Source organism: Manis pentadactyla, chromosome 12 (assembly GCF_030020395.1).
Source record: "Manis pentadactyla isolate mManPen7 chromosome 12, mManPen7.hap1, whole genome shotgun sequence".
NCBI lineage: Eukaryota > Metazoa > Chordata > Mammalia > Pholidota > Manidae > Manis > Manis pentadactyla.
The window spans coordinates 76,743,517-76,770,283 of record NC_080030.1 but is presented as its reverse complement, the minus strand read 5'-3'; the positions used below and the strand labels follow the sequence as shown (position 1 = coordinate 76,770,283).

The window sequence follows — 26,767 nt, the reverse complement described above, 5'->3', positions numbered from 1 at the left end:
GAGATAGCCCTCAATGGACAATGGAAACCACATTAGTTGAATTTCACTTTTCAAACTTTGCTCAGCATCAATTTCCAAATCTGTACAATGGAGATAATGATAGGAGTTCATGTTGGTGTTGCAAGAGCACAACAAAAGCCAGTCTTGCACAGGGCAGTGCCTGGCACCAGGAGTCTCTCTTCCCTTCCACATTCTGTTGGCACATATCTGTATGAAATCATATAGGAGTAACTGAAATGGAATTTTATAAGGCCACAGCCATTTTAATCTAAATTTTACTTTTGTGCAGATATTGACTACATAGGTATTACACAGACTGAGTACAGGATGGAGAATGACTAGTTATCTTAAAGAGGACTGTAACGGGTACTGTTATTCAGTTAAAACTATGTATAAGATTGAAACTTTGATATATTGATTAAGCATCGTTAGGATTTATCAACCTCAAATGGGACTTACGATTTCTCTAAGGTCTTACTCTGCCCAGAAGTCTCAATGCTATGTGTCTCCATCATAAGTCCATACTTTCTATTATATGATCAAACTCCCACTCTCTCTTCCTCACTCTTACCAGATGACTTCAAGAGTCATCAGAGGGGAACTCTCATCTTCCCACCAGCAAATCTGAAGCCATCCCCTTCCTCCCTTGTTATAGTAAAGGAGTAGGTCTCTTTCAAAGACCAATTTCTCAGCATGTGCACTGTATCCCCTCCTCCTGCATTCTTAGGGACTTCATTACATTCATTATTCTTTTTCTCTTTTCTATTTACATTTTCCTTTCTACCAGATTAATTTCCACAGCAGTCAACTTTGCTTTATTATCTTCCATCCAAGACAACACAATCCAAAGCACATTAATTATACCATCTCTTTAGAGGTACTACCTTGTCTATCTAAAATTTTTACCCAGTCAAGTTTCACAAAAAAGGGACTATTTATGCTGTCATCATCTTCATCTCCCATTTACTCCTCAACACACTAAATCTGGATTCCATTCTCAACATACTACCAAAGCTGCTCTCGAGCCTATAACTAGTAATGCCTGTATTCAGCATACACAGTGCTGTTCTGTAACCAGCAACACCCAGTGTGGACTTTTCAGTCTGTCTTTCACTTCTCAAGAGCATTTGACAAACTAACCACTCTTCTTTGACATACTACGTTCTTTGATTTTCCTAACACTACACTCCCCTGGTTTTGTGTCTACTCTCTGGGGGTTCCTTCTCAGTCTTCCTTGCTAACTAGGCTCTGTAGCTTACCCAACCTCTTGTTTTTTCCTATTCATACATTTCTATTGTAATTTAATTTAATTTTAATTTTATGTTGTGTCATGTTATGCTTTTTTTCACCTTTATTAAGGTATAATTGACAAATATCTACCCAGCCTCTTAAGGCAGAAAGTGTGTGCTTCTGCATTCTCTTGTCTTTTTCATATTCCTATGACTTGGCTTTAGAAAATACTTACATATGGAACAATCACAAATCTATATTTATATTCGAAACTAGTCTTTGAGCTCCATTTCTATATCAGCATTTTTAACTTTACACTGTAATATTTTATAGGCATGTCAAAAAATGTCCAAACTAATCTCTCAGTCTTCCTCCCCAACCCATTTGAACACTTCCCTCCTCAGATGTTTTGCTATTTCTTTTATCAAAATACAACTCTCCACCTTTTAAAGCCTCTCTAATGCCTACTTATCCTTTAGGCAGCCATTAAATGTCACTCCTTCAGAGAGACCGCCTTTAATCCTCCTAACTAAATTAGACTACCTGATGTACGGTATATTTCCCCTCAGAGGACATATGGCCATTTAAAATTTAGATACCTGTTTGTAATTTTTTTGTTCAGTTCTCACTTCTCCCTCTCCTGTGAGGTTAGAAGCACCATTATCAACTCCCTTACCTCTTCAAGTCTGCTCAAAGTTTATCTTCTCAGTGAGTCCTTTCTGACCTTCCACATAGAATTTGAACCCTGCACTGCCATCTGCCTTACTTTGCTCTAGTCTCCCCACAACATGTATACTCGTAATGTTCCATATAATTTGCTTGCTTGTATTTATTAATTTTCTTCTCCCCACTCTAGAAAGTAGGTTCCATGTAGATTTTTTGTCTCTTTTGTTCACTGATATGTTCCAAATGCCTGGCACATGATAGAAATTCAGTAAATAATTTGTTATATAAATGAGGGGCTGTGTCTGTTTTGCTATACACTATATTCCCAACTAATTTATTTATGTGGAATTAAAGTTCAGGTAATATGATACATAAGATGAAAAATGGAGCACACCACCATAAACATAGCAGGATCTTGTATTTTGTGAATGAATGAATGCTATTTTACTTTGGAATCTACAAAGTGGAGATCTTTTTTATTGTGTTTTAAGTACACAGGTAATCTCATCTTTCGTGCTCTTTGTTCATATTCTAAGAAGGTTTAAGAAATAATAAAATGAAGTGGAATCTGCATGAAAGGAAAGACTAAGCCCATGCTCCTCTCTGGTGTCAACTGATGTCTAGTCTTCTTCCTGGTACTTAGCAGGAGCAGAATAAATCCTTTAGGAACAAATGACTGACCTATCAGTGAATCTATGCCCTCAGTGGAAGGCTAGCCAGCACCATGAACTAGTGGAAGCAGCTGGGATTTGGAATCATGAAGCAAGTGATCTCCATTCCTGGCTCTACCATGATATCTGGCTACTTCCCTGAGCTTATTTCTTCACCTGGTGAGGGGGAGGGTGAAGCTAGATGATCCAGTTCACCTGAACTAGATGATCTACTTAATCGTAAGCTCCATGAGGCAAGGGGCATCTATTTTGTTCACTAATGTGAAAACAAGGCCTAGGTCAGTATGTCTGGCACACACACTCAAGAAATTGTGGAAAGATCTCTAAAAATTCCTTCCAGAGCTAACATTTTAAGAAAAAAGAACTTTGAAGTGTCCTAAACAAATGGTTTTTCTAGAAGAAACTATACACAGATTATCATCATCCTAAAACTATCCTAGTGCTTAACGAAGAGTACAACTGAAATATAAATGACTGAGGTTGGGTTTTGTTTTTATAACAACTTTACTGAGGTAAAATTCACGTACCATACAATTCACCCACTTAAATTGTACAATTCATGATTGTAGTGTATTTTTAGTGTATTTGCGGTTTTTGTAACCATAAACACAAATTTTAGGACATTTTCACCCCAAATAGAAACCCACCTTTCGCCTTTTAAGCAGTCAGACCCGCCGCCAGCCATTCCTCCCAGCCCTAGGCAACAACTAATATACTTTATCTTCTGTACATCTGTCTATTCTGTTGCCCAGATTTTTAAAAAATTAAAGTATCATTAATATACAATATTAATACTGGTTTCAAATGTGTATCACAGTGGTTCAATATTTCCCGTGATTAACTTATATTGTGACTGTGAATTATCCTGCCCTTATATCCATGCCGCCAACTCTCTCTTGCTTGGCAACCAGTAGTCACTTCTCAGTGTCTGTGAGTCTAATGTTTTGTTCCTTCTGTTTTGCTTTGTTTTTATATTCCACAAATAAGTTAAATCATATGGTATTTGTCTTTCTCCTCCTGACTTATTTCACTGAGCAAAATACCCTCTAGATCCATCCATGTTGTTGCAAATGGCAGGATTTCTTTTCTTTTTATGGCTGAATAATGTTCCATTAATGCCTGTTTTCTTCCCTTTCAGTTAGTTACAGCCATTTACCCGTTTTATATTCCCGCTATGACTTCTTAGTCATAATTTATACAATCCTTACTTACATATTTAGCGCTTTATTTGAAACCTTTAGCTCTGGGTGTGACACCACCAGAGTCCTGAGGAACTACATACTTACACTGTACAGCTTACTATTGGCTCCAGTCTTGCTGGCGGTCCTTCCCTGCCTTGCTGTAGTTCCCGAGGCAGAATAACCTCTTCTCAATTCCCAGCCCTTCCTTCCTCGCCGCTCCTCCTCCTTCGGCCCCACGACCCCCAACTCCTGGCTTTCCCTGGGCAGGTCCTACGCGGGGAGAGGTTGGGGGGAGTTTGGCCCAGAGCTCAGCGTCCCCTAGCAGCTCCCCGCAAACTGCCTTCCCCTGCTAGTTACTGGCAACCGTCATCTTCCCAATCTACGCTAGCAGTGCGCTTTCCTAAGGAAAGGAAATCATCTTTTCTACTACAAACTAGGGACCGCTGACGCGGAGTGAATCTAAGTGTTTACACTAGCTTTCTAGCCCTGGAGCTGCTGGGGGAATTGATTGGCTCCCTCGTGCCCCACGAGCTCGGGGTCCCCGGCACTCCGCCCGGGCCCGCCCCCTCGCGCGGCCATCTGCTTCCCGGTCTGTCTCCGCGTCTCCAGCTCAGCTCTCTCCCCATAGCAGCCGCCCTGCCCCCTCCACCCCGTTGGCTCCGCCCTTTCCCCCTACCCCCGCTGGGGGCTCCAAATCTTCCCTGGCCGTTGCCAGGGAGACAAGCCAATACCAGGCAAATAGGCATTCGAGAACGAAAAAGGCGGAAAGCTACAGTACGGCAGCCTGGTAACAAAGGAGCAATAAAAGAAGCCCCCAAATGGAGGGCTATGGACTTGTCTGCAAGAAAATCCGAATGCGAGAAAGCAATTACCCCAAGTTAAAATGGGGAAGGGGATGCAGAGTGCGTGACTCACGTTGAGGGTGGGGGAAAATCAACCTACTTAACTGAGATTTTGGGAATCGCCTGGATAGTTGTTTTGGATCAACCCAGTTGGCTTTTCAAGTTGGAACTCCGCTAATACAAGGGATTTGCTTCCATCGCTGTGTCTGGGGTCTCGGGCCAGGCCAGCGGGCTCCCTTCAGGGTGATACCACGTTTGGCAAGATACACTTATACGGAGACGTCTTTCCATCGGCCCCGGGGAATATGACTTCGTGACTGAATGATGCATCTGAAGGAAGTGGACAGTGAAAGACGAAGCTTCCTGCAACGATGTGCAGCTTGGTGATTTTAAAAGCAATACTTGAACAGTTATTGGCATGAACCAACCATCTTTTTTCACTCAAGAGTGTGACCCATTTCCCTACAATGAGCAGAAAATAAAACAGAATTCAGAGCCAGCACCAGGAAAAGTGAACCATTCCCTCGACTGCTTACCTCCATAAGCGAAAGATTATTCATTGCAGGATCACTACATGTAAACGAGAAAAGATGGTCTCACTTGGACAAGAGTGAAAACTTTGGAAGCAAAAATGTAGCAGAACTCTTAGACTGTATCCTTGATTTTGCCCCTTCCCTCCCCCTTTTCTTTAAATCGGTGCCTTGTCTTTCACACACAAATAGCGTCTGATACTTCCGTGGCAGGGGGTGCAGATGGAGGCACCCTGTGTGCCCTTATAGAAGATTTTTCTCTAACCCAAGTTAGACTTGGAAGATTCAGGGATCATCTTGTTATCTCTCAACATACAATTTCTCCTTAGACCTGTAGTCGTCAATCCAATTGTTTAGAATTTCATCGCTGCTGCTTCACTCCCAGGAGCACATCCGATTGCTTGCACAAACGTTCAGAGTCCATACGATCCTGGCACTCGGCTGAATACGACTCATAATCGACGCGAATTGCATCCCAACTGTAAATATAGATTTCTGCACTTGAGGCTGTGTCTCATTTCACCATAGAGGAAAATTAATTATGTCATTTCATACAGTGATAAAATGCAAACGGTTTCGATCTTTTGTAAATGGCCCTCACTTTGTATTGTACGGGGGTATCGCTAATTGGGCATAGTCGGGGGTGGGGTGGGGGTGGGGGGATTTGATGAATGACACAGGCCAATCTCGAAATATTGTATTTCATGTCAGCGTGGGATAGGGGAGTGTGGCTTAGGCTGCTTGCTGCTGTTGAATTTTCCACATCTGGCCTACAGACCTAATAACAACTCGCGATCTCGTTTGATGAAATTCGATCTTCGTGGTTTAAATACCTTTCTATTTGGGGCGACTTAACATTTGCAACCGTTAAAAAAACAAACCCTGTGCAGTAACTGAATCCAATATGGAACACGGAGAAAGAAAACATTCTACACACGACTCCCAACCATTGTCTTTAATACTCGCATATACACATAAACACAGGGGGAAGATGGGGGAGGCGGGCGAGGGGAGAGAGACCGACGCGGTTTAGACCTACAGGAGTCAAAGCTAGTCACGTTAACGCTTTCTCCGCCCCCATCCAAAAGAAACCCCCTCCCGCGTTAATTGATTACAAACAAAACAAGCCAATCAAGTGATGCATTATTATTTTCAAGCAGAGAGAGGCGAGAGGCATGCATTTTTTAAATGATTTATTTATTTGGAGGACATTAATTCTCGGTCTGAGGCTGATTTTCAAACCATTTGCAAAGCGCGGCTCCATTGTTCACCCTTCGTACAGGCCCCGCCCCCTGCTTTGTGTGCGGCGCGCCGATTGGCCGGCGCGCGCGGGGGCCGCGTCAGCGCCCGCGAGCCCATTCATCTGTGCACTTGGGCGTTGGACCCCGCATCTTATTAGCAACCAGGGAGATTTCTCCATTTTCCTCTTGTCTACAGTGCGGCTACAAATCTGGAATTTTTTTATTACTTCTTTTTTTTTTAAAACTACACTTGGGCTCCTTTTTTGTGCCTGACTTTTCCACCTTTTTCCCTCCCTCCTGCGCTGCTGCTTTTTTACCTCTTCGACCAAAATTTTTTTATCCGGAGTGTATTTAATCGGTCCTGTTCTGTCCTCACCACCCCCACATCCCCCCCCCCCTCTGGTGTGTGTGCCGCCGCCGCTGCCGCCGCCGCCGCTGCTCGCCCCGTCGTTACACCAGCCCGAAGCTCTTTGTTCACCTCTTGGATCTGTTGAGTTTCTTTGTTGAAGAAGCCAGCATGGGTGCCCAGTTCTCCAAGACCGCTGCGAAGGGAGAAGCTGCCGCAGAGAGGCCCGGGGAGGCGGCTGTGGCCTCGTCGCCTTCCAAAGCGAATGGACAGGTAAATTCTACCTGTGATTCTGGGTCATGTCTTTGGTGGCTTTCTCTAGTCCCGACGCTTCCCCTTCCTCTTGGTCGCGCCCGATGCGCATTCGGTGGAGAGCAGCGCGGCCAGATTGCAGTCTGAAAGTTGAATGGAAAGCCATAGCCTAAATTGTCAATATCTCCTAGGAGGGGCTCTCCACCCCCCCACCCCCACCCCCACCCCCACCTCCCACTTCAGAGGAGTAGTTCCCGGAGAATCTTGACGAATTCCTGTGTACAAGCGAAGAAAGAAGTGATAAATAGTCTAAAATGGCGTGTTTGAAGTCTGGCAGAACGTGACTGGCAGCTAGGTGCTATCCGCCCCCCCCCCCAAGCCAAGGTTGCACAAAGGTGTTTGGGTTGCTTTCGTGTTTATTGTCGAGACTGGATCGCCTTCTAGATTCTGCCCTGGTGTGACGGTGTGGGGGCAGGGGGAGGGGGCGGGGGGCATTGTGGATGGCGGGGGAGGAAGGACAGGAGGGAAGGGCTGTCTGATCGTATGCCGAGGCAGTGTGCCCCGGCTTGGAAAGGTGGCGACTGGAGCGGGGCAGAAGGGGTTCAGGATCTTTAGGTGGGGCTTTCCCACTGTTCTAAATCTTTATTCCTACCTGTCTCTGTAATTACCATCTTGAGTTTTAAATGGTATCCCCGGGGTAGGAAGACGGTAGGGTCCTTGAAGAACGTGTCCAGATGGTCAGGAAGAGGCAGTTCATGTGTTTCGGTCGGGATTGTTTTGTGTGCTTGATCCCTTGGCCACTCTGGGGGCCGCCCCGGCGCTCCCTGGACCCAGGCGGATAGAGACTGTAGGGTGGGTGCGGGAGGTCGGCCATGGGTGGCTGCTTCGCAAACGCTAGGCAACCACCACGCCTCTTTTCCTAGAGCAGAGGCCGTGTTGCTTCAACTGTTCTAACCTAATGGGAAAACAGCTCTGCCAAGAGGCTTTGAACCCGTTAAAAATGCAAAATAAGCTGGCGGGGAGCGCCTTGGCTTCGCAGAATCACGGGCGAAGGTGGGCGTGGAAGCAGAGGCCAGACCTCATAAATAATGGGTTTCGCACAACCTTGCTGATTTTATTCCGACCAGAATGCTGTGAAGCCACCTGAGCTTTGTTTGAGGACTCTCACCTGCCCTGCGCGGTCAGGGCTTGGCGGCTCCTATGGCGGCCCCGCCCCTAGGCGCCCGACTGTCCAGCGACGTCCGCTGTTCGCGGTGGAGGCGCAGCGCCCCCTACTGACCCCGACGGGCGTGGGGCCTCAGCGGTTCAGGCTGGAGCGCTGCAACGCTTCCTGCCTGGGACTTCACGGGGATTCTGAAGAACCCTTTAGGATTTAGGGAGAAAGGGGGATGTGTAATCTTGGCACAGACTACTGGCTCTAGCCCTGTGTCTTCTTCCAAAGGGCATTTGGCGGGTGTATCATATATTACGTGCTTCCTTCTTTACAAAGCCCTTAAAGCAAGGGCTGTAATGGGTTACCCAGTGCGTTCCATATTTCGAACTCGGCCCTTTTAAAAGTCCGCAGGGCGTTTTGTTCAGTGGTGGAGGCCACTCCTGTGCCTTTAGGGCATCCAAAAGGCGGTGCCCCCGTTTCTTAATAGAGCTTCTGTCTGGGCACCACAGACAGCCTCCCCATGAGAGGGTGGGGGAACTCCCAAGTCCAGAGGCGCCCGCGGGGACGCCGGTCCCCCGCTGCGGGGAGGGGCGGCAATGGCGGCGCTCTGGTCGCCCCAGTGACGCTCCCGCTCTCTCTGCCCCACAGGAAAACGGCCACGTGAAGGTAAACGGCGACGCTTCTCCCGCGGCCGCCGAGCCCGGCGCCAAGGAGGAGCTGCAGGCCAACGGCAGCGCTCCGGCCGCCGACAAGGAGGAGCCCGCTGCCCCGGGCAGCGGGGCGGCGGGGAGAGAGGAGCCGGTGGCCGCCGCCGCCGCTGCCGCCGCCGCCGAGGCCGGCCCCGCGGAGGGGGAGGCCGCCGCGGAGGGGGAGGCCGCCGAGCCCGGTTCGCCCGCGGCCGCGGAGGGGGAGGCCGCATCGGCCACCTCCTCCACGTCTTCGCCCAAGGCCGAGGACGGCGCCACGCCCTCCCCCAGCAACGAGACCCCGAAAAAAAAAAAGAAGCGCTTTTCCTTCAAGAAGTCTTTCAAGCTGAGCGGCTTCTCCTTCAAGAAGAACAAGAAGGAGGCGGGAGAGGGCGGTGACGCCGAGGGCGCAGCGGGCGTCGCGGCCGAAGGCGGCAAGGACGAGGCTGCCGCCGAAGCGGGCGCAGCCCCTGGGGAGCAGGCGGCGGCGCTGGGCGAGGAGGCCGCGGAGGCCGCGGCGGGGGGCGACCCGCAGGGGTCTGAGCCCGAGGAGGCCGCCGCCGCGCCCGAGAAGCAGCCAGCCGGCGAGGAGGCCAGGGCCACCGAGGAGCCCGGCAAGGCCGAAGGGGAGGCCGGGGAGGCCGGCCCCGCTACCTGCGAGGCGCCGTCCGCCGCGGGGCCCGGCGCGCCCGCGGAGCAGGAGGCGGCCCCCGCGGAGGAGGCCTCGGCCTCGTCAGCCTGCGCGGCGCCCTCACCGGAGGCTCAGCCCGAATGCAGTCCAGAAGCCCCCCCGGCGGAGGCGGCAGAGTAGAAGGGCAAGATTGTTTTGAGATAATCGAAGAACTTTTCTCCCCCGTTTGTTTGTTGGAGTGGTGCCAGGTACTGGTTTTGGAGAACTTGTCTACAACCAGGGATTGATTTTAAAGATGTCTTTTTTTATTTTCCTTTTTTTAAGCAGCAAATTTTGTTTTTTCCCCTCCCACAGATCCCATCTCACATCATTCTGTTACCACCATTCCAACAGGTCGAGGAGAGCTTAAACACCTTCCTCTGCCTTGTTCCTCTTTTATTTTTTTTTTTGCATCAGTATTAATGTTTTTTGCCTACTTTGCATCTTTATTCAAAAATGTAAACTTTCTCTGTCAATCTATGGACATGCCCATATATATATGAAGGAGATGGGTGGGTCAAAAAGGGATATCAGATGAAGTGATAGGGGCCACGAAGGGGAAATTCAAGTGGTACATAACATTGCCAAGAGTAAGGTGCCACTAGAAATGATGATGTAAAGGCTGTCTTTTTTTCTTTTTTTTTTTAAGAAAAGTTATTACGATGTATTTTGTGAGGCAGGTTTACAACACTACAAGTCTTGACTAAGAAGGAAAGAGAAAACACCAATACCCAGATTTTTAAAAAGATCATACATAGTGTTAGGAGTTCATTTAAACCATAGGAACTTTTCACTTATCTCATGTTAGCTGTACCAGTCAGTGATTAAGTAGAACTACAAGTTGTATAGGCTTTATTGTTTATTGCTGGTTTATGACCTTAATAAAATGTAATTATGTATTACCAGCAGGGTGTTTTTAACTGTGACTATTGTATAAAAACAAATCTTGATATCCAGAAGCACATGAAGTTTGCAACTTTCCACCCTGCCCATTTTTGTAAAACTGCAGTCATCTTGGACCTTTTAAACAAAAATTTTAAACTCAACCAAGCTGTGATAAGTGGAATGGTTACTGTTTATACTGTGGTATGTTTTTTGATTACAGCAGACAATGCTTTCTTTTCCAGTCGTCTTTGAGAATAAAGGAAAAAAATCTTCAGATGCAATGGTTTTTGTGTAGCATCTTGTCTATCATGTTTTGTAAATACTGGAGAAGCTTTGACCAATTTGACTTAGAGATGGAATGTAACTTTGCTTACAAAAATTGCTATTAAACTCCGGCTTAAGGTGTTCTAATTTTCTGTGAGCACACTAAAAGCGAAAAATAAATGTGAATAAAATGTACAAATTTGTTGTGTTTCTTTATGTTATGATAAAATACTGAGACTTCTAGGTCTTAGGTTAATTTTGAGGAAGATCTGGCATGCCATCAAGGGTAAATTTTCTTGTGGTTTTTAATCTGAAGCTTTGAAATTCTGAAATTCATAATCATCTGTGTCAGATTACAAACAGGAAGATCTTAAAACATTCCATGTCAAATCTGTTATTTATCCATTTAGTTTTCATTTTAAAACAACAGTTATTTTCCTTGTAGTTATATAGCATGTCAGAATAAATCATTTAATACAAAAGTGGTAAGACTTAAAGACTATTTAAATGTCATATGAAAATTTAATTAAACTACATTTTTTGTCATACAGGTCTAGAAACTTAAATTTTTACTGGTGAGAGTCTGTTTAATCTAAGCTGTATATGGGTCATTAAAAGTAGCCAAATGTGTTTCCAAAAACTGATGGTGTATTATCTGCCATTGTTGCTTAGTGCTTGGCTCATTTCCAGATTATTACTTAGATTTTGTGCTATACCTTAGGAAAACAGGCTTATGTAAAGAAGTAACGGTGATGAATGGCAACATTGTCAGTTTATGGGCATTTAGTACTTGCCTCAATAGTTGCAAACAATATTTTTTAAATGAGAGTGTGTTAGCATCTTGTTACTCAAAGGAAAAGATGATACTTATATAGAATAAGCCTTACTAGTTTACCACCTTTGCTCTTTACACCCCATAACTGGATTTTTTTTATTTGCTGGACCCTAAACTGAATTGAACTTTAAGATAAAGATGTGTACCAAATACTATTACTACATTAAGTGTAAGAAAACTTGTTTATGGACACTTGGCTCTGCTGTTTCTGAGCAGTGTGCCTTGAGGGTTCACAGTAAGTCAGTGAACCGTATCTGTAATATCCGAATGCCAAAACTTAAAAGTTATTGTGAAAAAACTGGATTTTTACATGCTTTTAATTGGAATAATGGATCATAGTAGTAGCCTGGGATCTCCTTACCAAATGCCCTTCCCATTAATAAAATGAAATAACATTTGGAACTTTTAGTTGGGTTTTCTTGATCTTGAAGGATTTTTGAAAGTTAAAAAGTTAAATCTGGTAACCAAAGGATGGTTTTTTTATAGGGTCTTTCTCGCCCTACCTGCCAACTTTTTTCAAATACCTACTTGGCCAAGTACCATACCTGGTACGTGGTAGGACTCAGAAAAGGATTTCAGAAAGTAGCTCCTGAATAGTCGAAAATAATGTGTAGCCAACTATATTGCTAGGTTTGTTCTTTTAACAGCTGGAATTTATTAAGATGCGTTAATTTTTATTTTAACCATTGCCTAATACGCTTTGGGTGGTATGGATGGAGTGGTGGATTTTCCACCAAGTGATTAAATGAAATTTGATATATCTTTTCATCCAAAGTTTTGTACATCACATTGTTTTCTAATGGAAAATGTTAATATGGCTTTTTGTATTACTAAAAATAGCTTTGAGATTAAGGAAAAATAAACTCTTGTACAGTTCAGTATTGTCTATTAAATGTGTATTGGCAGTATGTATAATGGCATTTGCTATGGTTACAAAATACTTCCTCTAGATTATAATAATCATTTGATCCAATTCCTATTGCTTGTAAAATAAAGTTTTACCAGTTGATATAATCAATCTTGCTAAAATAAGATTTCTTACAAATTCAACTTTAAAATCCAAGTTTTAGAAAAAAATCTTAAATCTGAAGTTTTGATGGTAAGTATAATCATTTTAAGAGACTTGGGAGGTATGCTTGACATTATACTCAAGATTTAAAATTATATCCTTTGAAGGTGAGTCATGCTCATGAACAATTACAAAACAATACATTTGAGAAATTGCCATTTATGTTTTGTCATGAATATAAACAAAATTTTTGCAATTAATAATTTGGGGGAAGGATTCTTTTGTATTCAGACATTTTAGGAGGGAAATGTAGTTTCACATTGCCCAAGTTAGCTTTAAAAATTAAAAAATTTGTTAAGTATCAGGACTGTTACTAGCTTTTGTCCTTTAATCATTCACTGCAAATTGACCAGTTTTTTTTTTCCTTTCCATTTACCAGCATTATGAAAGGGCCTAAAGCATAGTGTAGCAAATAGTTTTAAAATGCTTACAACCCAAAATTTTCCAGCCCCTGTAGATTCAAGTTTGAGCACTCTTTTAAGTTACACTCAACAATGCTATTTTTAAAAATGGAAAATAAGTAGTTTTAAAAAGTGTGAGTGTTAACCATATTTTACGTTCCTGCAAAAGTGATAAAATTACTGGTCCTGAAAAACCCAGTTGTTCCTCTAAACTGCTCAACATCACTAAAACAAAATGTCTACCCTACCGTAAGATTTAGCAGCTACAAGCATATAACATAATGGCAAAATTTCTAGAAATCCTGATAAGCCCAGTTCTAGTGTTTTGATAAAATTAGAGCATAAGACTAATTAAGTACTGCCAATAAGTGAAAAATGAGATAATCTTTGTCAATTGCTGCTATTACAACTCTCATTTCTGGGGAAAGGTGAAAGGCAGCATGATTACTCACCACTTAGGATTTAAATATATGTAACATATTTCAACTGAATTTGTTAAATTAACCTTACTTTCTTCCTAACAAGTGAACAAGTGTCCTTAGGTTTGGAAATGTGTTAAGAACTGGATATAGTGCTAAAGTTATGTAGCTGGGTAATTAGTGGGGAGAAAAGGGAATGGATTCTTGAGAAGAGTTGTAAATTGAAAGCCTAAGAAAGCTCTCAAAGCAAGTCTTAGTTGAAATGATACCTGTGTTTTGGAAAGTGCTAGCCAATACATTTAATAATGATAACCACATATGTAATTATAAACTTACTTAGTAACAGTATATTTTAAAAAGAGAGAAAGAAGAGGTGAAATTAACTTTTATATATAATTTATGTATCCAAAATATTTCAACATGTAATCAATACAAGAATTACTGAGATACTTTACATTTTTTTCCTGCAAAGCCTTTGAGATCCAGTGATTTTATTTATAACCCATCTCAGTTTGGACCAGCCACATTTCCAGGGCTCAATGGTCACGTGGCTTCATAGAGGAGAGCATAGTCCTGATGAATTGGAGTCTGAGAGTCAAGTGATTAGAGATACTGCTTGCAAAGTGTAGCTTGTGTAATAAATTTTATGAGCTTCCAGTGTTTAACTTTTGAGCTAACACTTAAGTTTGTTTTCTGAGTTTCAAACCATTTTAAACATTTTAATATAGCACTGATGTTGCAAATAAAAGATTCTGAGTGGATTTGTTATTAGCTGAAATGTGTCCCCTCCACAAAATTCATGAAGCCCTAACCCCTAGTATCTTACCACGCAACTGTATTGAGATAGGGCCTTTAAAGAGGTGATTAAGTGCAAATAAGGGTGTTAGTGTGGGTCCTAATCCAATGTGACTGGTGTCCGTGTAAGAAAAAAATAAGACACATTGAGAGACACCAGAGGTTCATGTGCATAGAGAAGACAATGTGTGAACACAAGGAAAATGTGACATCTACAAGCCTCAGAGACTGGCCTCAGAAGACACCAAACCTGTCAGCATCTTGATTTTTGAACTTCTAGCCTCCAAACTGAGAAGTTATTTTTGTTGTTTAAGTCGCCCAGTCTGTGGACTTCGTTATGGCATCCCTGACAGACTAATACAGGACTTTAGGGTAGGAAAGGAAAGATTGTCCTTACTCGAGGATGTAAAGAATTTTACAGGCTTGCCTTGTCTCATCTTTCAGTGCAAAAGAGACCGCTTTCTAGCTTGAGTTATTATTTTTGTTACCTTAGAAAAGAGAAACGATAGTTTAAAAATGAGAAAGGTAGATACATCTCTATCTTAATTCTTTCTTAATGACTTGACAGGAAAGATCTCCGGAACACAAATAGTAAAACATAGTTTCCAAAAATACTATATAATGTTATGTCTAAATTTGTCCATGTTTTTATTTTTTCCTTTCAATTTATTTGGGCAAGAAACTACGTTGTTTGTTCTATGCTATCTACAGTATGAATTTTGCCAGTTGCACCTCATACTGTCATTTAATACATTTAAAACATAAAAATACATTTTCCTTTTCTGTATTACATTTTCCGTAAACTGATCAATAGATACAGAGTTGATCAGACTCAGGTTCAAAGGACTGTATCATAGCTGATGATGCATATTTCTACCAAGAGACACATAATGTATAATTGTTCCTCTTTTTGTTTAGTTTGAAGCCATTGATCTTTGCTTAAATCCAGTAATTAATTTAGGGTTATTGTAATTGTCATTCCATTTTCCTTTATTTGTTCAGTTACTTGTATAAAGAGAAATTCCTCATCAATCATTTGATGGTCCTGAAGTACATTTCTTAACAGAAAGGGGGAATAAATGTTTCTTTCCCTTTCTTTACTGCTTTTCAGAATAAAGAGTTGTTTCCCTAATATATTCCAAAAGCAACTAATAATGGTATTTGTTTAGTATTATTATATAATCAAAGATTTAAGATTAAATTGCTGTAAGCAATATAAGTGATGCTCAAGTTGAATCATAGTACATTATCTTTCAAAGTTATAAAATTCAATAAATAAAAATTTAAATTTTAAGATGCTACTTGTGTGTGGTAACAGATAAATGGAACTCAATATTTACTTTACTCAAATGAAATAGATTTACATATTTAAGTGTTGGCATATCCTTAATTTTAGTTGGGGTGTCGTGCCAAGACAATTTTGTTTATACAATTTCAAAGAAATGGGAGGCTTTGCGATTTTTTTCTTATCCTCTAATTATATCAGTAATCATATTTAAATGTCATCAGTATCTATCAACATAACACCCTACTCCATGTAGTAAGAAAAATGCCTGGAAATTTACAAGAATGAGGAGACTCAGCAATCACCAATATGGAGACAAATATCTTAGCACTTAACGAAGCAGGACACTACATAGAACATGCTAGGCAACAGGTATTACTAATTCCCCAGCAAAATACTAAAACTTCTATCATGGACTATGTGTCATTGAAATTTGCAATTCTTAAAGAAAAATTATACTCATCGTAGAGCCAAGAGGTTCCTATAGCAGGATTAATTGACAATTTTTATAAAGAAGTTTTGAGGAAGTTAAATTTAGGTGATCATAAGTTAATATTCTTTCCTAAGTAAACTACCAGAGCTACTTATTTTAGTGTTTTTGAAAAATTGTCAAAATGAGGATGGATGAGGCAATAGATAATCTAAAATAAATAACATTTGAATGGATTTGAGGATACTTGGTGAAATTTTAAAGAAAAAGGAGCCTGTGGACTTTAGTGAAGTCACATTATAAGATGTTAATTATTAACTAGAAAACAATTATTTTGACAATATTTTCCTCATCTCTGGGGTGCTAATTCGTGAGTTGAATTATAATAGTACAAAGAATGTCTTATTTTCCTTTTCTTCTATGTTTCCTGATACTTCCAAAGGATCTATTATTGTGCAGATTTGGGGAATTTTTAAAGTGAGAATTTCAATGTTATTTTTTTTAATGCATAGGTATATGACTTCTAACTTAAAATTGTCATGTGGTCTAGAAGTGAAACTTATCAGATCCCAGTAATGAATTTATTTATGACAAACAAAAAATATACAAATATTAGTTTCTTTTCCAAACTATTGTGAAAGTTGTTATTCATGTCTGTTGAGAAAAATTTGTTTATTATTATTCTTTCACAGAGCACAAAGATTTTTCATGCTTATTAATGTTTAGTGAACAAATAAGAACTTAAAGTACAATTTGTAAAAAAATATAGTTGTAGTGATATCAAATGAAGAGCATTACTTATGAAGCATTTCTGCCTTGACTTCCTGAGACCTAAAATACAGAAAAAACATATTTACTGAGAAAATGCAGTTTTGATTTTTTTTGTTGTTTAGATCAAGAAGCCTCATTAAAATTTGTTGTTCATAAAGTATGCTTCCTCCCTACTTTCTTACTGCCTGGAATTCCAATTTTGTTCTCAAAATTATATTTACAAGTAATATATATATATTTCATATGTATACATGTATATATAATAAATTGGTAACACATGCAGATTTATAGCTGATTTTTATGTGTATATGTATATATGTGTAAAATATATACATGTATACATAAATATTTAAATATGTGAATTCATATTTATATATTTTTAGATTTGTATAAATATATATGACATATTATGTGTTTTCTATTATGCATAAACATATATATCATATATTTATATATGTCATATGTAACAGATCACATATTATCAATATATTTAAGTAAATATAGTTCATATTACATAAAATATAAAATACATATATTTATATAAATCTAAAATATCCATATATAAAATCAGACATGAGTCTGAATGTATACTCTCTATTATTAATACTAAAATTTTTAAACAAAATTTCTCCTCCCTTTTCAATTTTGTCACCACTCTCAATTGCTACTTGAAGTCTCTAGAAAATACAGCCTCTGAATGCTTCCTACAATTATAGACAGCAATGGTTGAATGAGATTTTAGATTTTGTTAAAGGAGGATTTTTTTTGACCAGAAGTTGATTTCTCTAAAAATTCTTTATATGACAATCTTTAATTTGGTTTTAATACTGATTAACATGCAGTTATAATAATAGCCATCATGCACACTGAGCTCAATAAAGAGGAAAATGGGCAGAATAAAGATTATTGACTTTTTTGTTTATTCTTCTATAGGTGCCCTACTTGTTGGTTAGACGTGTGATCATATTATCTCCTAAAGAGTGCCCCCCAATGAAGTAGAGATTATGTGCTTAAGTGCTAGAGTCAAAGGGGTCTGGCTCTGTCACATACAGACTTTTTATAATATTTTGATATATTATGTACTTGAGCCTCAGCATCCCATATGTAAAATGGAGAGTAAAAATGTCAACTACTAGGGATGAAGGCACCTAGTCTAGTGCCTGACACTTGGGAAGTATTCAATGAATTCCATTATTATTTATTCCATAGTGTCTGTATTTTTGGTTCAGTATCAAGTAAGCCACTTCAGATACTATACTGGAGCCTTAAAATCATTTGCAATGTTTTATATAGATGTTGTAGATAATGATATTAAAACAAAAGCACAGGTTTCTATTTAAGAGTCTATTCCATACTTCATTTATTATTTTAGTAAAGATTTGTTGAACACCTAATATTATCTAAGGATAGGACCAGGATCTAGGAATATAAAGGTGAATATACCACATGCTTAGATTCTGTTCTGGTGGGAAAATCACTAAAATTAAATACCAGTACTATGAAAAATTACACAAGGTGATTTTTTAAACAAGTCAAACACATTTATCTTACTGTCTTGATAACACAGACATTAGATGAAAACAAATTGGGTATTGTAAAAACAGTACTTAATGTATCTTTCATATGTTATTTATATTTTACAACATTTTAATTTTAACAAATATCAGGAAAAAAATAAACATAAAACATACAAGGTACATATTCAGGTTATCTATTGTCAGATTACAAACCACCTGAAAATTTAGAGGTATAAAACAACAATAACTAAAAAATTTTTAAAGAGCTTTACTGATAATTGACCACAAACTGCACATCTTTAAAGGGCACAATTTGATATGCACACACATGTGCACACCTGTGAAACCATCAACCAAATCAAGGTAATGACCATATCCATGGTGTTTATGATTCTGTGGGGCAGGGATTACAACAGGCACAGCAGGGGCAGCTTTCTCTGATACATGATGTTTGTGGCCACAGCTGGGGCTGCTTGAGTAGCTGGGCTCTGCTGTGATAACCGGATTGGGGCCACATGTCTGGAGTCTTCACTTTTCTTCCTGGGGTTCTTGCTGGGATTAGCAAGTCGAAAATGGTCTTTGACAATTGGTTTTGGTGTCCGGGCTGGGATAGCAGGATCGGAGGACTCCTAGCAGACACTCTCAGGGTTGTCTCAGTATGGTTGCTTGCATGGCAGCTGGCTTCGCCCAGAGGCATAGTTCCAAGAAAGTGTTCCAAGAGACAGGAAGTAGAAGCTGTCAGTCTCTTAGAGCCTGGTCTCAAAAACTGGCACAGCTCACTTCCACTACACTTTATTGGTCAAAATAGACACAGAGGCCATCGGGACTTTAGGAAAGAAGGACATGGACACCACCTCCTGGTAGAAGAAGTGTCAAGGAAATTTTGACCATCTTTAAAGCACTACAATGCATGTTGGATAAGCTATATGCCTGAGTAAAAGAAGACTTCCAGATGAGGACATGAATGAAATATTTTTAATGGACTACAAGAGCAGTGGTAGGGGAAGGAGGTGAAAGTAGAACTTCCATCAACTTCTCTTATTGCTTTTTATCAAGCACTGTCCTTCCAATAACCTGAACTTGTTATGCCCTGACATATTATAAATGGGTGCATTTTGGATACAAATATACACAAGTAAGGTCATATGATAAATACCATTGTTTGTCTATTATAGAATTTAATGGCATATTTTAGTCATATAAATTATTATCAAGATTCCAAAATTATTAAGACATAATCAACTCAGTAAAATCATTTGAGAAGGACATATCAAATTCTATTCATGTTATCTTCCCAGGGAATTACCCTATTGAGAATCTACTGTAGTTTACCTTTATGAGAATTCTGGTTTTTTTTTAAGTTGACTTGGGCAGGGGTAGGGGCTGAGGGGTGGGGAGGATTGTAGCTATACAATGGATCTGTTGTGTTTCAACAAACTACTGGAAATCATTTCAAATAGCTTCATATTTTCTGGACAAATGCAGTCTGCTATAAGGATAGCATATTGAAGAAGTATCATCAAGCCATGGTAAAGATATGTCTTTCTTATTTGTTCAACCACTATGTGAAATGTATACATGTAGCATATAAAGCAGTTAAAAAAATCAGTTAAATGTACCAAGTAAACCTGTCAGGAGAATGTTTTCATTGTAATCTTTTGAGAAACATAAGGGAAAGAGAGTTTATAAATACAGTAACCCACAGAAGAGGGGTATCTGATTCATTTAAGATGAATAAAATAAATGTATTAATCATTTGTATTATTAACTATACAGAAAGAACGTACTACCTTATGTCATCCTTTGGGTTCCCCTTCACCACAGCTCATTCAAATATCTGTGGTTTCTCAAGTTTCACACTGTATCTTCCTTCCTAAAATATTTCCTCCTCTGACTAAAGCACACAGGAATGAAAAGAAAGAAGAAAGAGTCTTTTTGATAGCACATGTGCTTGCGTACATGTATTTCCATATCAGAGAGATCACAAAGAACCTTGAAGAATGTCACTTGGAATTAGAGCAGTGTCAGTCTCTCAGAGTAGCCACCAGGTGGTAGGAAATTTGATCATTCGGTAAGTCTGAAGATGATTTATAGGAGCCGGCAGTGTCTGCTGAGAAATAGAGTTTAAGGCAGAGATGGTCCTTGGCAGAACAGAGACAGTGCCCAAAATGAACAACGAGAGCAACACTCTTTGATTTGAACTATCTTGTAATTTGCTTATGGAATGTTTAAAACATATTTCACATCTGTTTTTTACGAGTTTCATATCAGGGTTGTTTTTTTCTTTTCTTAATCAGTTTCTTTACAAAGTTACACCATTACCAAGAAGTTGGGAGATCATGTAACCAGGGTGAAAAGCAATTAAAATCAATTATTGTGATAGAGGTTAGATCAGGTTAGAATGCTTACCCACCCACCACATTCCAGACCTGTAATAGAGATCTGTGTGTGCAGGGTGATAAATAAGTATGTGACATTTGAGGTATTAAGTTAATTAATTAGCACCAGAAGAACAAGCAGTCACTCCAGGCAGATTGTAGTAAAGCCGGAGCAGAGAGAAACTTGTGAGCATTCTTGCATCGCTGAGGCTTAAATCCTAGTGTTTCAAAGATGCTTGTTGCAAACGAAATTTCCTTGCTCTTTCTCAACAAATTCCTCCCAGATGATGTCAGAAAGGGTTTTATCTGTGCAAAATGGTGCAGGAATAAAGTTTCTTTCATATGGTTATCAAACTTCTTGAAAAAACTATTATGCTAGGTTTTCAGGATGCAGCCATTAAAGAGACAGGTTTCCCACCCTTAAGAAGTACAAGGCTACAAGCAAGATTTGTAAATAGATTATAAAATATGACAGAAAGCTCTCTGGGGGGAAAAAAGTACGTCCATATCTTAGACAAGATGTAAATGCTAAAAACAATTAAAATCAATATCTGAGAAAGAAGTACTAGAGGAGCCCAGGCAGAATTTCCAATTATCAGAATGGGAAAGACCACTCTGAAAACGTGACCGTATAACAGAAAGTCAAACATGGCAAGGCTTATTCTATGCAAAGTCAGAAGAAAAATGACAAACTGGGAAAAAATAATTACAGCTTATATCATACACAAAGAATTAAATTTCCTGAAGAGTTTGTTTCTTTTTTTTTTTTTTAGATAATTATTTTTTTATTGAAGGGTAGTTGATACACAGTATTACATTACATTAGTTTCAGATGTATAACATAGTGATTCAACATTTATATACATGACAATTCTAGGTACCAGCTATCACCATACCAAGCTGTTACAATATCTTGACTATATTCATTACATCCCGGTTACTTATTATTTTACCATTGGAAGTGTATACTTTTTTTTCTTTCTTTTTTTTTTTTTTGTGAGGGCATCTCTCATATTTATTGATCAAATGGTTGTTAACAACAATAAAATTCTGTATAGGGGAGTCAATGCTCAATGCACAATCATTAATCCACCCCAAGCCTAATTTTCATCAGTCTCCAATCTTCTGAGGCATAACAAACAAGTTCTTACATGGAGAACAAATTCTTACATAGTGAATAAGTTCTTACATGGTGAACAGTACAAGGGCAGCCATCACAGAAACCTTCGGTTTTGCTCATGAATTATGAACTATAAACAGTCAGTTCGAATATGAATACTCATTTGATTTTTATACTTGATTTATATGTGGATACCACATTTCTCTCTTTATTATTATTATTTTTAATAAAATGCTGAAGTGGTAGGTAGATACAACATAAAGGTAGAAAACATAGTTTAGTGTTGTAAGAGAGCAAATGTAGATGATCAGGTGTGTGCCTGTAGACTATGTGTTAATCCAAGCTAGACCAGGGCAATAAAACATCCACGTATGCAGAAGATTTCTCTCAGAACAGGGGGGTGAGGTTCTAAGCCTCACCTCTGTTGATCCCCAATTTCTCACCTGATGACCCCCCTGCGACTGTGCCTGTCTTAGGTTGTTCCTCCCTTGAGGAATCTTACCCGTCTCTGGCTAACCAGTCATCTTCCGGGGACATACAGGGAAATGTAAAGTTGGTAAGTGAGAGAGAAGCCTTATTGCTTGAAATGGTTAGCTTTTTATTTCTTTGCATATTTATGCCCTGTGGCTTCTATGCCCAGCATTTGTCTTGAGGTATCTTTACCACTTGGAAGAATTATGATACTCGGTAAATTTGATAGGAGGCACGAATTCTATTTAAGGGTTGTAATTAGGAAGGAAGAATAAAAGCTATAGAAGTAGCAGGCAGAAGAAAACATGGGAAGAATGATTATTTCTTTGACATATCTTCTAGTAGAGTAACTTCAGCCTGTATAGGTTTTAAGCTACTACTTAAATTGCGCACACACATTAACATAATAGGAGTATAGTTACATAACCAAAGCATACCTGTAATTACCAGCCATCTCCAGTGAAACCAAGAAAACCAGTTAGGCACCTTAGGCATTTGTGAAAACTTATCTATGATATGGTGGATATTGTCCAACTGAACTTGAACAGTCTGAGAGAAATCAGACAAATTAAAACAACCCATTCCTGGGGAATGTTCACATCCCTTATGTTCTTTTAACAGTAAATAGTCTGTAGTTGTAAGATTTTGGAGTGGTACAATTTGCACTTCTCCTAATTCTTGGTTGAGTTCCAACAGTATAGATCCAGTCAAATTTGTTGTTTTACTGTATGCACAGGCCAGCTTAGATATCTCCTTCTTCATTCCCATGGCAAGTCCAGGAGCTGGTGGGATGAGTGCATCTACAGCTGTAGCAGTGCGTGGATCTTTGTTGGGGTTTTTTGATGATCATCTTCTGGCATGAGTCTTCCAGAGAGTGCTGATGTTGGAAGTTCTTTTTCATATCATATCTTAGTTCATTTTCAGAGTAGCCCAATTAGGCTTTGATCCTCTGTATAAACACAAACAGACCCTTTGCCTACACTTTTATATGCCCTTTATACTCTTGTGTAGAACTCATTGGAGGTTACCACACAGGAACTGCCCTTTTTTTTTTTTTTGTATCACTAATCTACACTTACATGACGAATATTATGTTTACTAGGCTCTCCCCTATACCAGGTCCCCCCTATAACCCCCTTTACAGTCACTGCCCATCAGCATAGCAAAATGTTGTAGAATCACTACTTGCCTTCTCTGTGTTGTACAGCCCTCCCTTTTCTCCTACCCCCCCATGCATGCTAATCTTAATACCCCCCCACCTCTCTCCCCCCCATCCCTCCCCACCCACCCATCCTCCCCAGTCCCTTTCCCTTTGGTACCTGTTAGTCCATTCTTGAGTTCTGTGATTCTGCTGCTGTTTTGTTCCTTCAGTTTTTCCTTTGTTCTTATATTCCACAGATAAGTGAAATCATTTGGTATTTCTCTTTCTCCACTTGGCTTGTTTCACTGAGCATAATACCCTCCAGCTTCATCCATGTTGCTGCAAATGGTTGGATTTGCCCTTTTCTTATGGCTGAGTAGTATTCCATTGTGTATATGTACCACATCTTCTTTATCCATTCATCTATCGATGGACATTTAGGTTGCTTCCAATTCTTGGCTATTCTAAATAGTGGTGCGATAAGCATAGGGGTGCACTGATCTTTCTCATACTTGATTGCTGCATTCTTAGGGTAAATTCCTAGGAGTGCAATTCCTGGGTCAAATGGTAGGTCTGTTTTGAGCTTTTTGATGTACCTCCAGACTGCTTTCCACAATGGTTGAACTAACTTACATTCCCACCAGCAGTGAAGGAGGGTTCCCCTTTCTCCACAGCCTTGCCAACATTTGTTGTTCTCTGTCTTTTGGATGGCAGCCATCCTTACTGGTTCCTGAAGAGTTTTTATACACCAACAACCCAATAAAATCTGATTAGAAGACATAGACTATCCACTTAGCAGAAAATATAAGTAGCTCTTAATTATATTCAAATATGCTCAACTTTGTTTATAGAAATAGAATTAAAAAATGAAATTATACCATTTTCTGTCTATTAGATTAGTAAAAGTCAACAGATTTGATAGTGTAGTGTTAGGGTGTAGGAGAACAGTGACTCATATATTATTGAAAGAAGTGTAAGTTAGTGAGATCTCTGAGGATAACAATTTTGAAACAGCTGTCAAAACTCACACACGCAAAATGACATATACATTACTATTAACTGCAACACTGTTGTAACAGCAAAAGGTCAGCAAGAATAGAAACAACCTTAATGTCCATCAACAGAGTTGGGCTAAGTAAGTTAGGGTATATCTCGATAACAGAATACTATGTGTTTGTTATTTATTGCTATTTACAAACCACCCTAACACACAGTGGCTTAAAACAATAGCAATTGTTGACTTTTTTTCCTTCAGAATTCTGTGGGTGACTGGGATTAGCTGGCAAGTTCTGTTCTATATGATGTCGTCTGGGGTTGCTGTCATCTGGAGACTCACCTAGGCCGGAATGTTCAAGATGGCTCACTTACATGGCTGGCAGTTGGTGCAGGCTTTTGGATGCAAAATCAGCTGAAATTGTTGAGCACAGTGCACTAGCATCAGCATAAAGCTACAGATCTCTTAAGGATCAGCCTCAGAAGTTATACTATATCACTTCAACCCCATTCTATTGACAAAATAAGTTTACAAGGTCAGCCCAGACACAAGAGAGGAAAATAAACTCTTAACTCTTAAGTAGAAGATTGTCAAAGAATTTGTGATCATCTATAATCTACCAAACCATGTATTTGTAACACAGTGTGGGGAAGGTGGGGACCATATGGCCAGGATCCTCACTGAACTTAAACCACCTGATGATGGAACTGGCCTGTTGCTAGGCTACCGCTTCCACACCTTTAGGCAGTAAGACATTATTGTACTATATAGAGAGCTCGGCCCAGTGCTCTGGGCAGAGGCAGAGACAGTAGTGGTTGACCAACCGCCAGAGAACAAGCAGGGTAACAAACCCTTTAACCCCAAAGAACGTTCTGCTGTCAATTTCTTTGGTCACATTGAATCCATAGCAAATTTGCCTGGGGCTGAAGCCCACTGGCAAGACAATTGGAGAAAGTTGGCAGGGTTCATTCTTGACCAAGGAAAAGACAGGCTACCCTTATGGTAGGGGTGCTTCAGAGGGCTGCCCCTGTGAATGGGGAGACAGTGGAACATCCCCCAATGGGTAAGTGATCTGAGGTGGCTTGCCTCCTAGAGGACGGGGCCCCACCCCAGGACTAGAGGCAAGTAGAGGTGACACCTGAGGCAGTAGGGGTGGCTCTTGGTAGAGTAAGCAGATCCCTTCAGAAGCACAGTGCCCGTGAGGCAGTGGGGACTGTGGATTGGCTGCTTCTCACAGTATTAAAAAACTCTACAGAGGACACCCAAGAAATGGCGCCATGAGAACACGAGCTGCAAACTTCTGTGGAATCCCTGAGGAGGGAAATGGCATTGATGCGAGAGGTGGCACCAAGAGAGTACTGGCAGCAAGATGCCATTGGAGACAAGACGGCAGCACTGCCAGGTGCTCTGAAGGAGGAAGAGGCCATCAAGGAAAAAGACGAACTCATGAGGGAAGCACAGGCAGAGGTGACAAGAGAACTTCAGCTGCAAAGCATTGAGCTGAAGGTAAGAGAGTTGCTGAAGACAGAGGTAGCATTGCTGCAAGGCAGAGTAGAAAAGGTAAAGGTTGTAGCAGAGGAGGCACTCGGGGCAGGGGAGATAAAGGTGCCATCAGCCCCAGAAATGGAGGGGCTGGGGAAGGATGAAGGGGTGGTGCCAGAGGCCCTGGCGCCTCCTGTATTGAAAGCAAGCCCGGTAGTTGTAAAGAAAATAAAGACCCAGCAGCTGAAAGTTCCCCAAGGAGAGGAGCAGCCACCTCCCCAGGTTGTGGAGCACTCTATGGTCCGCCCCTATACTCAGGCTGAGCTGGTGGATTTGGGCTCCCGGTTTAGGCAGAATCCCTCAGAGTCAATATCAGCTTGACTCCTGTGTCTGTGGGACTTAAGGGTGGATGGGATTGTTCTGTCGGGATCAGAGATGGGAAAGCTGTCTTCCCTGACAGTGCAGCCCGCCTTGAGGCAGTGATTACAAAATGCTCATCAGACCCCAAGGAGTCACTCCCTCCTCCATTGGCTTATGGCTGAATTCATGCTGTGTGGCCCAATCTGGGTGATCTGCCGTCCTCTCCTGTTAGATGGCAGACATATGCTGAGCTCCAACAGGTTCTATGAGAGCTAGGCATAAGAAATGCCATCTATAGTCCAGACAATTATGGCCCAGACGAAGAGATTTTCACTACCTGGATGAGAAATATTGTACTTCAAATGGCTCCCAATTCCCTCCTTGGGTGTCTAGTGGCCATTCTTTCCCCTCACTTAGGGCATCCCTTCAGCGACGTGACACATACAGTAGCAGACTTAGGAGAGGCTGAAGCAATGAGAGCCTAGAAAGAAAGAAGACCTGCTACTCACAAGAAGAATTTAAAGCACCCATGAAAGTTACAAGGACCCAGATGTGGTTTGATTTAATAAGGGCAGGAGCTGATGGAAGGAAATTAGATGGGAAGTAAAATAGGATCTCAGTAGAGCTATGGCAACAGCTGAAACCAGAGCAGCAGTTCCAGCCATTAAGACCAAAGAGGCAG

The 26,767-nt window shown here is 40.6% G+C and overlaps 1 protein-coding gene and 2 long non-coding RNA genes across 3 annotated transcripts in view; 1 reads left to right on the top strand and 2 right to left on the bottom strand.

Moving 5' to 3' along the window:
• Nucleotides 1-4,319, bottom strand: part of LOC130679827 (uncharacterized) — a 94,510-nt gene extending 90,191 nt beyond the window's left edge. The window contains exon 1 of the long non-coding RNA XR_008992784.1: nt 3,854-4,319. This is a non-coding gene — a long non-coding RNA (uncharacterized LOC130679827). The remainder of the gene's footprint in view (nt 1-3,853) is intronic.
• Nucleotides 4,320-6,471: 2,152 nt separating this feature from the next.
• On the top strand, nt 6,472-10,112 carry MARCKS (myristoylated alanine rich protein kinase C substrate). The gene is made up of 2 exons (XM_036893548.2): nt 6,472-6,980; nt 8,761-10,112. Exons 1-2 carry the CDS (start codon nt 6,879-6,881, stop codon nt 9,607-9,609), a joined length of 951 nt encoding a protein of 316 aa, XP_036749443.2. The 5' UTR covers nt 6,472-6,878; the 3' UTR covers nt 9,610-10,112.
• LOC118916501 (uncharacterized) lies at nt 6,969-7,752 on the bottom strand. The gene is made up of 3 exons (XR_005026410.2): nt 7,612-7,752; nt 7,198-7,234; nt 6,969-7,102 (listed from the first exon to the last, which is right to left on the bottom strand). It is a non-coding gene; the product is annotated as an uncharacterized LOC118916501 (long non-coding RNA).
• Nucleotides 10,113-26,767: the final 16,655 nt, after the last annotated feature.